Raw genomic sequence first — 18,139 nt, forward strand, 5'->3', positions numbered from 1 at the left:
GACCTTTGACTCGCAACCGCTAATGAGGGTTATTACGTCATTGTGTCATGTCACATATCACAAGATGGGGCATTGAATTCTGAACATTTTGGCATTAGTTGCATGCAAATTGGATACAAATTGACCACGCTATGGTAAAAAGACGATTTTGACCTTTTCATGACCTTGACCTTGACCTTTGACCCGATCGCTCCCAAAATCTAATCAAATGGTCCTCGGATAGTAACCAATCATCCCACCAAATTTGTTGTCATTCAGTTCAATACTTTTGGAGTTATGCAAATAACAAACAAACAAACAAACAAACACACATATTCACAAATAAATAAATAAATACACAGCGATCAAAACATAACCTTCGCAACAAAGTTTGCGAAGGTAATAATTATCTCATACACAAAATACAATAATCTAATCCATAAAAACACGACGACTGCTTACGTGCACATCAGCAGTGGGCATGCTTTTGCTTCATTTGTGTAACCTGGGTTATTTTGTATTATTTTTGGGAGCAATAGCAGCAGTGTTCTGTGGCCTATTCACCGTCCAGATAAAGGGATGAGCAACTTGCACAACAAATGATGTTTTTTGTACATAATTTTGGTTTTAGCCAGAGTTTTCAAGGCTGAATTGTGGAAAATACAGAAAGGTCACCCATTATTTTGATGGGCTTCTCTGTCTCTCTGTCTCTCTCTGTGTATATATATATATATATATATATATATATATATATATATATATATATATATATATATATATATATATATATATATATATATATATATATATATATATATATATATATATATATATATATATATATATATATTCATACATTATGTAGTGAGACCTCTCAAATCCAAAATTCCAAAATTCCAAAATCCAAAATATCCCCAAATTCGAAGTTTGAGAGAGAAAAAAAAAACCACCAACAACTTCCGCACATCCGCTGTGCCAGAGTTGCCAGATATATGATAATTAATTATTGGATGTGTATGATTATTTTGAGCAACTTTTTCCATGCAGACAAATGTTCCATGCATTTTGCAAGGTATTTATGTGTTTTTGTCTTATTCTGCCCCCACAACGCCGTCCAACAAGCGTCCAGATGAGAGTGCTGACTGGTGGTATGAAGAGGAAGCATGTTACACTTGCATTGAAAGACAAAGTTTAAATTCTGCAGAAATTACAAAAATGCCGAGTTGGTGCAGAACCTGAGGGAGCGCTATGGTGTTGGTCACACCACTATTTATGATATAAAAAGACAATGTGATAAGCTATTAAAGTTTTACACTAATAATAATGATTCAAATAAGGGCATTCCTAAACGGAAATCCTTGAATGGAGCTCGATCGGAGGTAAAGAAAAAAAGTGACAGTGAAGAAAAACAAGCAGACGATGACCCTTGATCAGCGAATTAAAGTTGGAGAACGGTGTGTAAGCTTCTTGCAGGGGATGAATTTTATCTCTCGACAAGAAATAATGAGTATTTACCTTACTCATGAGAAACTAATAGAGGAGAAACCGGACTTCATCAAAGAAATGACTCTTCAGAAATATTTAAGAGGGCAACAAAGCATTGTAAACAAACTTTATGTGGTAGTTCAACCTCTTCACACAGCCCATAACCTGAACATGATGTTAATGAGCCAGAGCTACTCTTCGACGAAATTCTATACACATCAACACCAGCTCCTACGATGGATGAAATACAAGAACTGCCTCCTGCGTCTCCTGTTGCCACCCAAAGCATTTCAACTTCGATGTACTCACCAACCTCTACCTTCATCAACATTACACTTTAGTGGAAGCAGAAACAAGGAAGATTTTTTGGGGTAAGTACTGTACAATAATTACAGCACACTGTGTGTCCTCCTCGACCCCTCATTCCTCCCCACATCCATTATTTGTCCATCTCTCTATATTTTGTCCTTCAACCCTTTTGTTTGTGTTTTCCCCCTCTCTCTACTGTCCCTTTTGTTGCATCCTGATCCATTCAATTTGACTTCATATACAATGTTTTTAACAATAACTAAATAAATAAATAAATAAATAAAGTTATATATTCTAAAATACGAAACATTCTGTAACCGAATACTGTTCTGTAACATTCTGTAACCGAATACTTGGGACCGAATACTGTTCGGTCCCAAGAAATTCGGATTTGAGAGTTTTCAACATATATAATATACATTTAACAGGCTTCTGATATTCAGGCGTCACTTACTCTGTACATATGGACAGTGTTTCTGCAGTAATTATGTGACTATTTTGAACACCCTATTTCTGTGGATTGTGGACTAATTTTGCACCATATCACAGTCAAGCCACCACTTACAGCTTGGCAAAGCACTGCAGGGCTTGTCTGGTTCACTCCACTAACGTAGGCTGCTGCTGTCAGAGCTTGGTGTGCCCACATGTTCACAAGTGCATGCCACACTGCACGGCTGACCTGGACTGACCTGCAGACAAAAAGTCATAAAACTGTATTACAACTCGCAGAATGAGCTAAAGTATTGTATAAAAGAAAACTGGATGAGTGGAAAAATGATTTTTTTTGATACGCCCAAGCTTTGTACACCAAAAAATTACTAAGGGGAGATGGAAAAAGACCACACACACACACACACACACACACACACACACACACACACACATACACACACACACACACACACACACACACACACACACACACACACAGTTGTAATATGATGGAATAATGTCTTGACCCTGTGCTGTCTTGACCTCTGTCTACCATAAGACTTAAAGTGTTTTTTGTAAAATTTTGTGACCTTTGTGTACATGAAAGTGAAAACAGAGAGATAGAGACAGCGATATAGAGAGATCAATTTAGAGATAGAGATAGAGACAGAGATAATATTCTGCCTTGTTTAATACCATATACTGTTTTATACTCAATAAAGTGTTTCATAAATTTCCACTTCAAACATAAATAGGGAAGATGCTTCGTTAGTGTGATGGCCGCATAGGCCTTGGCAGGTAACAATTTATGAGGTACAACGTCACGAATAGTGACATCATGGGTTCATACTTTCGGTGCAGCAGGTATGAAGTGATAAGAATGAGAAGACAGAGGATCAGCACTGAGCTGCCAGCATAGACAAATGGATGCTGTGGTGGAGAGACTGGAGGTTTTTGTGTGGACCACGATCCTCTGGTATCCTGCATTTCATCAAGGGTATGAAAAATTCAAAACATTGCAATATAAAATTTCCCTATCCATCATCACCATTATTATGAAACAGCCATCATGAACAAAAAAATATATAAATTTGTACTTATTTATTTATATATTAAGAAATATCGCATATCATAGATATTGAGAACCATGGTCGAAAGTGTTTGTTGCTGTTGTTATTGTTGTATTTATTGTTTTGTTTTGGTTTTCTGCTCCTGTATTTTTGCAAAATTTCATTCCATGACACAACGTGGTGTTTCCACATTTAAGGTGATGTACGTAGGTCCTAGGAAGGTGGTGAAGATATTTTTTTTCCTGATAATATTCTTTGTCTCTATTCTCTCTATCAGATTCATCAGATCCGCTGAATAGAAAACAAGAACAATTATTATATTGATGGTTCTGTTATTATATTATTATTCACAGGAATCTATATAAATGATATGATGGTGTTTGTGTGTTTGTTTACCTATCTACTCTCTCAACACTTCGTGCATCATCAAACTTCACAAGTATAATTAACGGTTTATTAAAATTATGTTTATGGCAGCGAAATATACTTGTAACTCTTCCATCTATTCCATGAGTGAGCCCGTTGATCTATTGGATCAAATTTTCATTGGTCTTCATGGCTTTGTAGCATACCTGTCTGCTATACTGCTTTACCATTCGTTTGCCTTTCACCAAACCCAGATGTGCTTTGGCCAGAGCAGGGGTTGGGGGGGGGGGAATTATACGTTCATTATTATTATTATTGCCAACTGATACTGCTATTATTATTATTGTTGTTAATATAATTGGTTTTAACTAATTTTTGCTTTGTTGCAATATTATCCTTCCTTTGTTATTTCTTTTATTGTTTGATTGCCATGCCGTGGAAGGATATATTAAGCTGCTCCATACACCTTAACATTGCGTGCATTTCAAACATGGGATTTATAATGGATTTTTTGCAGTTAATTATCATAATCAACTCAGATCATGACAATCATTTTAGTGTATCACATTTCACATCAGAAAGCTCCAGTAGAACTCCACAAAAACATGACACACACACACACACACACACACACACACACACACACACACACACACACACACACACACACACACACACACACACACACACACACACACACACACACACACACCTTGTCCATTTATAGTAGATTTGGCCCTGTCAAAGGTAGAATTTTGTGAGTGGGAGCGGTGCTTATGTCACATAACTGTCAGTCACAGAATTGTTGTTCCCATTAATTTCATTTGTCACTGGATTGTAATTGTTGTTGTTACCCAATGCACGCGAAGTGAAAAGCAGGTTTAAGCAAATGGTTCACTTTGTCTGTTTTTCTGTCTGTCCTTCTCGACTGTTGCTTTTGTTCCGTTGCATCCTGACCTGTTCAATGTACTTGCTCTTCCACGAGCCTTGAAATTGTATACAAAAAGAAGGGTCACCAATCTCTCTCACTGAAAAAGATGAAACATCTCCAACTCAGCTGAAGCAATTGAAAGCACTGAGGTTGTTGACCATGGCTTTTTTATTTTTATTTTTAATACTTCTACTTATTGTGGTGGCATGATTTCATGCTTTCAACTGGCTATGATCAACAGTTCATCACCACTACTACCGAGTGTATAGGGTCACCACTGATGCAATTCCCCTAATACTAGTTAAATGGTACTCATTCCACTGACCTTGGAAGGATGACAGGCTGAGTCAGCCCCACCTGGTGTTAATTCGGTGGCTGACAGGGCTTGAACTCAGGACCCTAAGATCCCAAGCCTGCCACCCTAACCACAAAGCCAACACGAGGCATGATCATGGCAGAAGCAATTTAAAAGGCTCCATAATGAAATATGCAATTACCACAAGCAAAGCATAGGTTCCCAAACGACGACAGGCCAAGCCGGCTGTTCTAGGTTTGAGGTTGTGAAGACTGCAGCCATTTGGCCGCCAGGCCCCTTGCCCAGCTGCAGCACTTGCATCCCAAAGAGCCGGAGCTGGGTCAGCTGGTATCATGCGGCGAAACCATATGAGAACAGGCTCGGAAATATTCAGGGCACCAAGACCATCTACAGAAGAAAAGTTGATGAGAAAAAATTAACTGAAATGAGTTATTGTAAAATCTACAAGTGAAGCAAAATGTAGAAAAATTAATTTTCACCATTAATTGGAAATAATAAGTAGAGGAAGTTGTGGGAATAATTATTGTTCGCCATCTTCCTCACCAACATTTACATATACTACAGGGGTAGCCACGGCCACACGGGGTCCATGATGACCCACAGTATCCGCAAGGCTGCCTGCTGGAGAGGGGAAGAGATTCCCATTGGCAAAAACAATTATTTGTAGAAGGCCTGAAGCATCAGGAGCTGGCTCTGTTCCTCCACGAGCAAATAAAGATGGTGGGAGCTGAACTGATGCCTCTGCGACAGTGTTCTGCGAGGGATAAAAGACAAGGTGAAATAATCTGAGAATTGGCCTTGTAATTAGAAGGATACATTGTTGTTACATAATCGCGTGCACATTTTGTGTTTAATTATTTAATTCTTCATTCCATGGACAAATTCCCAAGAAAATATGTGGCAATAACTACTCTTGCACTTTATTATCAAACAGATATAATATTCATTACCATTAGAACAATGGGAAACAGGAATATATGTGGAGATGTTCATGAGGTCGACCAGGCCCATTATGTCAATGTTGCAATTCAAGTCAGCATTTCATCGCAACTTGTCGCTCACTAAATCAGAAAATGTTGTCAGAATGACAAAAATATGGATGAAGATTTTTGCCATAGCAAAAATGATGCAACACATGCAATGTCGTCTAGATAACACACAGCACAGATACGAATGGGCTGGCAGGATGGCCTACAGGTACACACACACACACACACACACACACACACACACACACACACACACGCCTCTCAGCTATCTACCTGGGTTTGAATATCGACCCAGCTTTTAACTGTCATCCCGTGTTTCACAGACAGGGTGATCGATTCATCAATGTGTGTGCCATCCCTCAGATGGACGTTAAACGGTGTCCCATCTGCCGGCATTAGTAGGTGGACATTAAAGATCCCACGGTGTCATTCACAAAGAGTGGGCAAGCATCGGCTGGCACTATGGCCAAATTACAAATTCCTGCCGTAACCAGCAGGGGGTACTGCATCAGCAGCACAGCCATGCTCCCAGCAATGATGCAAACCAGCAGCCACACAAAATGATGACAGATACCATTTTGAGAAAAGTATTTACCAACGTTCTTTAACACCTCCCCAACTCAACCCCCACATCCCCGGCCTACAGCTTGGCAACACACCTTGACAGGAAAATGCATAAGAGAATTTGATAGATTCCCGGTGTTGCACTTAAAGTGAAGAAGTTTGTCAGATGATGGCCCGGTTGGAGGGGGATGCAAGGGCCTGGGTCCTCTGTGCCAGGTCTCTGGAATCTCTAACCGTCTGTAGGCTGTGCAGGTAATGCCCACGAAACTAGCTGTGCGGAATCGCACTGCAGTCAATGCAACGTTGGAAGAAAACTGGGGGGAAATATTCATGAAAAGTAATGTCAATGTAATATTTCATATCAATGGAATACAACTGCTTTAAACGACAACCAGATCTTCATCTTTAGTGAGAATGATGGCTGGTAGCACTGACCAACCTTGCTAAAATGCTGTGCATCTCCGTGGAGAGCGCTGCGAGCAAAACGCAACACAGAAGCAGCGATGCGTGATGCAGCTCGTGCTTCCTGTTGGGCCTCTTGCAAGGCCAACTTGTCAGCCTGCATTAGCAAACTGGTCATTTCCAGCAGCAGCTCTCCCACCTGCCAACATCAGCCACATGTCAGGACATGGTGCGGACACATCTATTAGGTCATTGAATGTTGGTGATCCGGCCGAAGCAATGAGATCGCTGAGCTCACGTCGATTCACAAAATAACACAAAGGCATGAAGCGATTACTGTTCAAGCCAACATGGATTACAAATTTTAAAAAAAATTATTAGCAAAGGAAATAGTTTGACTCCTCTTTTGAGTGCCCACTTTACATTCATTCTCCTGGTTTACCATTTTATTCAGCAAGTCCTCTTTCTGTCAACTAATGTATTATTTTAATTTCCAAACACCACTAGGCCTCGGGCCTTTGTTCCTTACCTCATGGCTTCCATTGGCAAAATCAGTGAGCCTTTCCAAGAGACCAGCAGCCAACAACAGCTCAGCTGAACTCATACCATTGGTCACAGCTGTGGTATGTAACTGGGCAGACAGGCGTCGCCCAAGGCCCAGCACTGTACTTCCATTCATTGGTACCTGCATACAGTGACCCTGAGTTCAACAACAATACCACTGTACAAGTATCCAGCCTATGAAGTGAAGTTTACTTTGCAGCTGTATCTTTCTCAATGGGAAATCATATGAATGAACAACAAGCAGACTTCTTATGAAAATGTTAAATATGTGCAGGAATATACACAGTGTTATCGAGATTATGGGGTTAAAGATTCCAAGTGTGGATACCTGTGCATAGGTGTGAAGCAGTCCCGTTCGCTCATGACTGTACTGACAGCTGGAGTAATCACCATCACCCCATATGCCAGAATGTTTACACCATCGCTTTGCCTTTGGAAAGTTGTTCGGATTTCTTGTAGTTTCAGTTAAAGATGGGAGCCTTTTGAGGCCGGCTGATGAAGTGTGCCACATCAACATGGGACAAGGACTAGTTGCAGTAGTTCCTGCAGGAGATTGCGGCCACCTGCACAGTGAAGGGATGTAAAGAGCAGTGCCGTCCAATTCACCAGGCACCAGACAAAGAGGACGAGACATGGATTCATAAGGATTCATCATCTCAACTGATCAATGTACCATAATCTTTACAGCACATCAGTTTCTGCAGACATTCTTGGCAAGGGTGACAATCCTTGATGGGTCACCCCTCCAATTCTGGATACTTGAATGATGGTGGAGGAATTTAGCATTTAGTCAGGGTGCTGGTGATGACTCACCTACTTTTCGTGAAACACAACGTAAGATCTTTAACATCCACCAACTAATGCTAATAATAGGATTTTCCCGTTTAACGTCCATCCGAGGGATGGCACACACATTGATACCTCGCCTGCTCTGCCAGTGAAACACCAGGATGATAGTTTATAGCTGGGCTGAGATTCAAACTCTGGCTAGATAGTTCAGAGGTAAGTGCACATACCACCTTTCGACTATCTGCGGTATATCTACACCCCAGAAGGCTTTCCTGTTTGGCTTAATTTTTTCTTTTTACAAAAACAATTCCCATCTGCATCATATAAAACTCCCTTTTCTGAAATATCCCTCTTTTTTCATTTTTTTTTTCATTTCATACACAAGCTTACCATCAATGTGTCATTCGGAACCATATGCAACATGTACCTATTATGTACTCTAAAGGAGTGGGGGTGGGGGGGAGGGGGTGGGGTCAGGGGGGTAAATTGTGAAAGTTAATTACAAGAAGAGAGGTTACAAGAAAGGAGCAATGAAAGCACTGGGGACTTGGGAAGGGGATAGGAAAAAAAGGGGAAGGAGGTTGGGACAGGAAGTAAAAGCAAGTGAAGGGGATGGGGGGTGGGGGGGTTAATAAGGCATAAGGGATGGGAGAATGAGTCCTAAAAAAGATTTAACCATTTTTGCAAACAATACTGCAGATGTAACCACATAATAGAGGCCATTCATCCATTACTAGTCTTACACAATGCTCGGTCATGCAAGCTGGTGACTGTAATGTATTTCTCCTGTCCAAATTTCAAGTAGTAAAAGCAGGTTTATTGTTATTTAGCACATTTCATTTCATATGCCAATCACAGTGCATGTACATTCTAACCTGAACTCTTCTTGACTGTTGATTACACGATCTTCAGGGCAGTGAAGAGCAGAACTTTCAAGAACGATGAGCTCCACTCCACGAGAAGCATTGCGCTCTGAAGCACTCGCGACACACTCCCAGTATCCTTTCAGCTCAGGGATCACTGCTGTGATCACCACACCGCTGCAGTTGGAGCAGGGTAAGGACAGGCAGTGGGACATAGAAAGATGAAAGCAGCAACATCTAAAGTCAGGGAATACTGCAGCACGGTATGGTACTGTAGATATGTATTTCAGATGAATTTGTATGCAATCTTTGCACATCGTCAGACACAATCCCATCTGAGTCTCTTTTGAACATGTAAAACATCTCCATTATCTCAGGAAACTGTTAATCTATGTGTTGTTTCGGACATTGATGACACCATCACTCACAAATGCAATCTCGGAAATGGCATTGTTGTTCTTTAAGGGGGTCAGGTTTATCAAATAACTTTATCACGATTTCATTCGCATATACAGTGCCTAGAGAAAGTCAACACCCCTTTTCAAATTTTTCACATTTTGTTGCTTTATAGACTAGAATTAAATTCCATTGAATCAGACTTTTCCCACCTTTATTTACACCTCGTAAGCCACAACATCCATGTGAAAAACAAATCCCACAAATTTCAAAAAATTAATTAAAAATACAAAACTGGAATATCTTGGTTGGACTAGTGTCCACCCCCCCCCCCCCCCCGAGCTAATACTTGGTGGAAGCACCTTTGACAGCAATTACAGCTGTGAGTCTGTTGGGATAGGTCTCTACCAATTTTGCACACCTTGATTGGGAAATATTTGCCCATTCTTCTGCACTGAACTGTTCAAGTTCAGTAAAGTTGCATGGGGAGCGTTGATGGACAGCAATCTTCAAGTCATGCCACAGATTTTCGATTGGATTTAGGTCGGGGCTCTGAGTTGGCCACTCAAGGGCATTTATCATTGTATTCCTTAGCCACTCCAGTTGAGCGTTGGCTGTGTGCTTCGGGTCATTCTCATGCTGAAAGGTGAACTTCCGTCCCAATTTCAGCATTCTTGCAGAGGACAGCAGGTTTTCCTCTGGAATTTTTCTGTATTTTGCTCCATCCATTTTCCCTTTCATCCTGACAAGTGACTCAGTCACTGCTGATGAGAAACATCCCCATAACATGGTGCTGCCACCACCATGCTTCACAGTAGGGATGGTATTCTTTGGCTGATGTGCTGTGCTGGGTTTGTACCAAACGTAACATTTTGCATTTAGGCCAAAAAGTTCCATCTTGGTTCCGTCAGACCACAAAACATTTTTCCACATGGCTTCAGAATCTCCGGAGTGATTTTTTGCATTCCTCAAATGGGACTCAAGGTGGGCTTTTTTGAATAATGGCTTCCTTCTTGCCACCCTACAGTGGAGGCCAAACTTAACTTGTAGAGTGCTTGGCATATTGTTGTCACATGCACACAGTGACCAGTCCTTGCCATAAAGGCACGCAGCTCTTTCAAAGTTGCCATTTGACCTCTTGGTGGCCTCTCTGATCAGTCTCCTCCTTGCTTGGTCATCCAGTTTGGAGGGACGGCCTGATCTGGGAAGGCCTGATCTGTGGTACCATACAACTTCAACCTTTTAATGATTGTCTTGACTGTGCTCCAAGGGATATTCAAGACTTTTGAAATATTTTTGTACCCATCCCCTGATCTGTGCCTTTTTACAACTTTATCCCGGATGTCTTTTGAAAGCTCTTTGGTGCTCATGGTTGAGTCTTTGCTGTGAAATGTACAACCCAGCAGAGGAAACCGACAGGAACAGCTGATTTTATTCTTAAATAATCAGAATCACTACAATTTAACACCAATTTAACACCAAGACCAATTATTGAAACTCGGTGTGTAATTTTGAAGGTGATTGGTTACACCTGAGCTAATTTACAATTGCTATTATAAGGGGGTGGGCAGTTATCCAACCAAGATATTCCAGTTTTATATTTTGAATTAATAATCTGAAATTTGTAGAAGTTGTTTTTTACTTGGAAGCTGTGGGATACGATGTGTAAATAAAGGTGAGAAAAGCCTGATTTCATGCAATTTAATGAGAGATGTGGATACATGCATTTGGAGACTTGCTTTGTGGAGGGAGATGTGGGGGGGGGGAGGTTGTACCTATGACCAGACCCTGGATACCCCAGAACATACACAAAAAATAGGGTGGATTGGCCTAGCCATACAGGTGGAAATCATAAGCTGGGGCAGTGGGGGGGGGGGATTTTTGTGCTCATGAGCTGACCCTGAGTACCCCCAGAATGGGAGCAAAATTTGGTGGATAGGTCAAGGGGTGTGGAATTGTATAGAAATCAAAGAAAAGGACACATATACACACACACACACACACACACACACACACACACACACACACACACACACACACACACACACACACACACACAAAAACACACACACACACACACACACTTCACTCATGTATACGATGGCCAATCAATAAGTAACCTTAAAATGGAGATATAAATTTGAGAATGTAATGTGTGTAGTTGTAGACAACATATGTTATATCTATGGGTAAGAGCCAAGTTTTGTCTGTTTTAGATCTGGCAACATTGAGCGTATGATGTCAGTGGAGCAGTTCCAAGATGGCGGCTCCCTTAGAAGCATGCACCATGGAGGAGCAATGTTCTGTCATCCATTTATTGGGAAGTGAGGGTGTGAATCCCAGTGAAATCCATCGCAGAATGAAAATGCAATATGGTGACACATGTTTATTGCTGCAGCAGGTGTACGACTGGGACTGGAAGTTTAAAAGTGGAGTGTCCAGTGTGGCAGATGCTGCTCGCTCGGACTGGCCTAACGCAGCTGACACACCAGAAATGGTTGCAGGAGTTGAGCGCATGCTGAGGGAAAACTGTCACATTAAGCTGGATGAAGTGGTCTCTGAAATGAACAATAGCCGTGGTTCAGCACACCATATCATTCACAACGTGCTGGGATTCTGCAAAGCATCTGCAACGTGGGTGCCTCGACGACTCACACTCAAACTGAAAGGACGGCGAGTGGACGCATGTGAAGAACTTCCGCAACGTTACGAAACAGAAGGCGATACTTTCTTACAGTGCGTCGTAAATGGGGAACGAAAGCTGAGTCCACTACTTTCAGCCAGAAACAAAGCGGGCAAGCAAAGAGTGGCACCATTCAACTTCACTGAAGCCCCAAAAATAATCCCGCACACAGCTGTCTGCTGGAAAAGTGATGCTGATGCACTTCTGGGATAGCCGAGGCCCACTTGAAGAGCATTACATTTCATGCCCAGAGGGACCACAGTCACCAGTGTATCATACTGCGACCTCCTTAAAAATCTTCTGAAACCAGCAATCAGATCAAAATGTCATGGACGACTCACTACCGGTGTTTTGCTGCAGCATGACAATGCTCGGCCCTACACTGCCCATGCTACAGCTGCAACAATCGAGGACATACATTTTAAGTGTCTTTCTCATCCACCCTACTGGCCAGACCTCACCCGTTGGGATTACCACATCTTTGGGCCACTTGAAGAGGCGCTTGATGGAACCACTTTTCGATCTGACGAATATATGCAGATATCTAGATATATCTATATGTGTACAATATATATATATATATATATATATATATATATATATATATATATATATATATATATATATATATATATATGTATGTATGTATATACTCATAAGGAAAAGGCCTCAATGTCCCATTGAGCCCTCAAATATGATACGACACCTCATTGCAATGTTAATGACACTGTGATCAGTGCCTAAAGATATCTTGTGTATATTTTTGCCAAAGTTAGAAATCCCATCCCATGGGTTTAGTCTTGGGTATTCCACATTGCATTTTGAGGCTTTTGACTGTGGGTTCAGCAAACCTATGATGACATCATACATCAAAAGATACAAAGACAAACAACTTATAAATCACAAACAAGCAAACAAACAAACAAAAGCATGAAATCCCAAATGTTAACCTCATACTTCAGTATGGAAAAACAACTTTCAGCATGACCAGTTGGAAAAACAAAACAGATGAATAACCATTCTAAAAACAAGTATGTTCCTGGTATGTAAGATCAAGGAAAATTAAATTGGTCATCAAAAAGAAAAACAAAACATGATTAATAGCAATTTTTTTTAGCCTTTCATCGATTGATCTACCTTGTGACCACACTGCAGTCATGGACCTTCATCGGTTCCAATAGAATGCCAAGGGCCTCGGCTTGGCGTCCAACAGTGCGACCGTTGTGTCGCCAGGTGAGGCTGGTACCACCACCAACAAGAGAAGCGGCACATTGCAGGGGCAGCTTATCTCCGGTAAAAATCAGCTGGGCACTGGATGGTAGCAGCTGGAAGATTGGAAGCTCCATGGGAGTCTCTGGAAGGATCAAAGTTGATCTTACCCCCTCAACTGTCCAAATCCCAGGCCCATAATATGCATCATTGAACGAGAACCATCTTAGCATTTCCAGCATTGGGAATGCATGCTTAGCATGGTGAGTTTGTCAGTTTCCCAGACGTGGGGTTAACCCATCCTAAAATGTGTTAAAACCGGCGAAAAATTGAGCCTGGTTGCTCGGTCAGAACTACCTCGTCTGGTCATGACACCCAAAATACACAGAAAGCCAAGGCATATACTCTCAAAACCCTGGTCACAACCTAACCGCAGCTGGAATGACATGACAATTTGCAAATAAATATTGTTTCTGGTAGAATAAACATTCTCATTACACTCTGGTTGTTCCATTTTAACTCGTGGGGAAAGCACAAGCAAGAGGGAAACATGCAGCAAGAGTGAACAGGCAGCAGAATTTGTCATGACAGCAGAATCTGAGCATCTTTTCTGGAGGTTTGCCAAATAAAACATCACAAACCTTCTGCATATTTACAGTCATTGCAAGGCCCCGTAATCACAATATGTTATAAACACGTATCTTACGAGTGATTGTAGCATACATGATATTCAATGCGACTTCTCTGAAAAACGATGGTGCTAAATTAACCTATGAGCATTTAGAAATGATTCAGTTTCTTATTGTAGAATGCCAACTTAATTCGGTTTTAACCCATTGAACATCCTAACCAATTATCAGTAGGTTAGAATATAGATGAAAAATCATATCAAGCACAACAATGAGTAAACAAGAAAAAGAGCAATCAGAGATTGCAGACACTCTCCAGGACTTGTTGTGTGTGGCGTTTGTGAACTGGTGTTTTATGTAATTAATAAGAGACAAAATTAGAACTACCACTTTATAACTGCTGGCGGTGATGACCGGGTACCAAGACGTCCCACTTTGATCGGACACCCGACCCTGACCCGTGACGTTTTTATATTATTATTCACCTCCGCCATCTTCGAAGATGGATGGAGGTTACTGTTTTCACCCCTTTCTGTTTGTTTGTTTGTTTGTTTGTGAACAGTATTACGGAAAAACTCCTCGACGGATTTCGACGAAACTTGGTGGGGGGATTTGGTATGGTCCAAGGATCATGCCATTAAATTTTGGACTTGCCCCCCCCCACCCCCCAAAAAAAATTGTTTGAGAAATTTTTTTTTTTTGCATTTATACATGTTTTAAGTGATTTCCACCCCCCCCCCCAAAAAAAATAGAGAATTTTTTTTTTGTATTTCTGCATGTTTTAAGTGATTTCCACCCCCCCCAAAAAAATTGTTATCCCCCCCCGCCCAAAAAAAGAATTTTTTTTTTTGCATTTATACATGTTTTAAGTGATTTCCAACCCCCCAAAAAAAATTATCCCCCCAAAAAAACATTTTTTTTGCATTTCTACATGTTTTAAGTGATTTCCACCCCCCCCAAAAAAAAATAGAGAATTTTTTTTGCATTTCTACATGTTTTAAGTGATTTCCACCCCCCCAAAAAAATAGAGAATTTTCTTTTGCATTTCTACATGTTTTAAGTGATTTCCACCCCCCCAAAAAAAATGTTAGAGAAAAAAAAATTTTGCAACTTTTTTTTCAACAAAATTTCGAATTTTTTTTTTGCATTTTTACATGTTTTAAGTGATTTCCAACCCCCCCCCTCCCCTCCCAAAAAATGTTGGAGAAAAGAACTATAACTCTCAGCACTGTTGACATATTTAATGAATAAGAAATAATGTTAACTTGAGTGACCCAGCAGTATTGGCGGAGGAGGTTTTGCACTCTCCCGAGTGCTCCCCCTCTAGTTCAATTGAGTTTAGAATGGGAATGAAATAAATTCAATTCAAATCAAATGGAAAACCAAAACAGGAACAATCCTGTATTGGTTTATTCAGAAAGGGTGGAGGAACGCCCTCGTGAGCCAACGGCCATCCATATCTAGTGCCCAACTGTGTTTGCGGACGTCCTCCTGCAGTTGGGTTACTTCTTATTAGGAGGTTGGTGGCAGGATTTGCACTCCGGCCACCGTAAAGCCATTCGGTCATATGGTATCGAGTTTATTAGATTTTGAGGTGAGGTTCTGTGTTTGCACTTTTAGATTTATCATCTTCCTGAACATCTTATTATTATTAAGCTGCGTCTTCTTCTTCTTCTTCTTCTTCTTCTTCTTCTTCTTCTTCTTCTTCTTCTTCTTCCATGGCCACAATTATTCCCACACTCCTATGGGATTGACTGAGGGAGATTTGGCCCCAGTCTTTCATGAACCAGCTGGCCAGGCCTGATGTTTGACGAAGGTTAGGAATCTGGGATTCAGCCATGGTGCCGGCGATAGCTCGCCGACTCTAAGCAATGAACACGGTGGGAGCTTTAACATCCACCACTTATATTAATTCCGGTCGACAAGATGCCCAGTTCTGGCGGCAGAGATGCTCTCTTCATTAAAGACTCTATTCCTCACTCACCATGCATTGCCTTCTCTCCCCCACACCCCCAGGAATACCTCTGGCTACGCCTTCCCCTCCACTCCCACCTCATGTTTATATCCATACTGTACCGTCCACCAAACAGCGATGACTCCATTTACATCTCACTCTCCAAAAACATGGACCACCTTCGATCCTCTCATCCAAACTCTCTCTTCCTCATATGTGGAGACTTGCCAGTCATCATGCCAGTTGGCTTGGTGTGGGTACCTCTCTCACCTGTCATGGCACTTCAGCAAAACACTTCTGTGACTCATTGGGACTGACACAATCTGTCAACTTCCTCACCCGGATCTCAACCAATGGTACTCCATCTCTTCTGGATCTGATTTTGACAAATTTCCCTAAAAAATACCTGCTGCTCTTCTTCCGATTCAATTGGTTCATCTGACCACATGCTTGTCAAAGTAGACATCTCTCTGCTGTTATGAGAGAACCACCTCACCGCCGTCGAGTCTGGAATTTCACTCAGGCCGACTGGAAGTGACTTCAACAAGCCATTAAACTTAAAGTTTGGTCTCCCATCTCGATCTCCTCCGACATCATCTCGTCTTTTGAATTCTTTCATCGAAACTTGATCTCTATCATGCACATCTTTATCCCCTCCATTCTTCAGATGTCCCACCACTCCTCCTGCCCATGATACACTGAAGCTTGTGGCGAGGCAGTTGTCCATTTTATTATTATTATTATTATGATTATTATTCTTTTGTATGTTGTCGAGGCTCGTATGAGAGCTAACACACAACGCACAGCAAAGGGGGGCATGACACAAGAGAGGCGTGGGAAGGACAAAACAGTGAGGAACAGAGATATTAGGAGATCTGTTGGAAGGGAGAGGGATGGGGCGGGGAACACGAGGTATACAAGATGGACATTACAGGGACTTTCAGGAAGGAAAGCAGGGAATTTGAAGGAGCTGGGTTTGGGGTGGATTATCGGGGGTAGAAAAGATCGAGGTTTTTGGATGGGGGATGATAAGAGGTGGTGGTGAACAGCTGTTTTGAAGGCCTGGAGGGAAGAATGGGATTGAACAGAGTGACGGAGTTTATTCCAAAGGCAGCAAAAAAAGAGGAATGAAGGAGTGAAGGTGAGCGGTGATTCGTGATTTTGGTAGATTATCAGAAGGGGGTTGTTGGTGGACATTGAGCGCTCTGCAGAAATATGGTGGGGACAAATCGCAAACATAGCAGGGGGGCAAGACCAGAGAGGAGAGGGTAGAAGACAGAAAGACCATGGACCTGCCTGTGGTGAGAGAGTGAGAGGCTCAACGACTCAGCCTCATCGTGGGAGAAACCAATGATCCGAAATGCCTTGGTATCCACTGCGTGAAGCTGAGAAAGGTGAGAGGCAGGAGCAACAGCCCAGAGGGGAGAGCAGTACTCCATCAGGCTGTGGCTGAAAACTTTGTAAGTGGTCAGGAGCTCAGGTGGGCCGAGGAAGGACTTTGCATGATGGAGGATTCCCAGTCAGCGACTGGCTTTGGAGGCGAGGTTTGAAATGTGGTTTTCCCAGGAAAGGTCATGGCAGATAGTGAGACCCAGAAGCTTGAAAGAAAGGACTTCTTCCAGAGGATTGTTGAGAAAGTAGATGGGGGTGGGGGGGGGGGTGCCCATCGGTCCTTTTGGAGAGACATAGTGAGAGTGGGCGCGATTTGCCAGGATTGAAAGACATACTCCAAGTCTTGGACCAGTTTGTGATTTTACCCAGATCTGCAGAGAATTGATAAGCTACTGCTTGTCGGTCTGAGGGATGACAGATGGTACGGCAGAGGGTGGAGTCATCAGCAAAGAGATAAAGAGGATTTTCCGGGGAGTCGGGGAGATCATTGATGAAAACCAAAAAAAGAACAGGGCCCAGAACGCCACCTTGAGGAACTCCAGCCTGGACAGGAAAAGGGGATGATAGAACTCCATTTAGTGCTACATGTTGGCTGCGACAGGAGAGGAAGTCTGTGAGCCATGAGTGGAGACGGCCTTGGATACCATCGGAAGAAAGTTTGATGAGCAGGGTTGGGTGCTAGACCGTGTCAAAAGCACGTGATATGTCTCGGGATATGGCTTTGATTTCACGTCTGGCATTGAGGACCTCCATCCATTGTTGGGAGAGCAGAAGCAGCTGTTAGCTTCTGGGTCTTTCCTGTTAGTTAGTCTTCTGT

General features: G+C 42.0%; 1 protein-coding gene across 4 annotated transcripts in view; it reads right to left on the minus strand.

The window, feature by feature from the left end:
* The window catches only part of LOC147015903 (adhesion G protein-coupled receptor A3-like), a 220,366-nt gene that overhangs the window by 49,878 nt on the left and 152,349 nt on the right, over nt 1-18,139 (minus strand). For all 4 annotated transcript variants that reach the window (XM_085848508.1, XM_085848507.1, XM_085848509.1 and 1 more), the window contains 10 exons: nt 13,276-13,492; nt 9,072-9,236; nt 7,736-7,970; nt 7,373-7,528; nt 6,881-7,042; nt 6,537-6,755; nt 5,432-5,642; nt 5,070-5,275; nt 3,056-3,186; nt 2,339-2,462 (listed from right to left, as the gene is read on the minus strand). In XM_085848508.1, the coding sequence (XP_085704634.1) occupies nt 2,339-2,462; nt 3,056-3,186; nt 5,070-5,275; nt 5,432-5,642; nt 6,537-6,755; nt 6,881-7,042; nt 7,373-7,528; nt 7,736-7,970; nt 9,072-9,236; nt 13,276-13,492 (1,826 nt within the window). The remainder of the gene's footprint in view (nt 1-2,338; nt 2,463-3,055; nt 3,187-5,069; nt 5,276-5,431; nt 5,643-6,536; nt 6,756-6,880; nt 7,043-7,372; nt 7,529-7,735; nt 7,971-9,071; nt 9,237-13,275; nt 13,493-18,139) is intronic.

This window comes from Eptatretus burgeri, chromosome 12 (genome assembly GCF_056783735.1).
Source record: "Eptatretus burgeri isolate ZD-2024b chromosome 12, Ebu_testis_v1, whole genome shotgun sequence".
Taxonomy (NCBI): domain Eukaryota; kingdom Metazoa; phylum Chordata; class Myxini; order Myxiniformes; family Myxinidae; genus Eptatretus; species Eptatretus burgeri.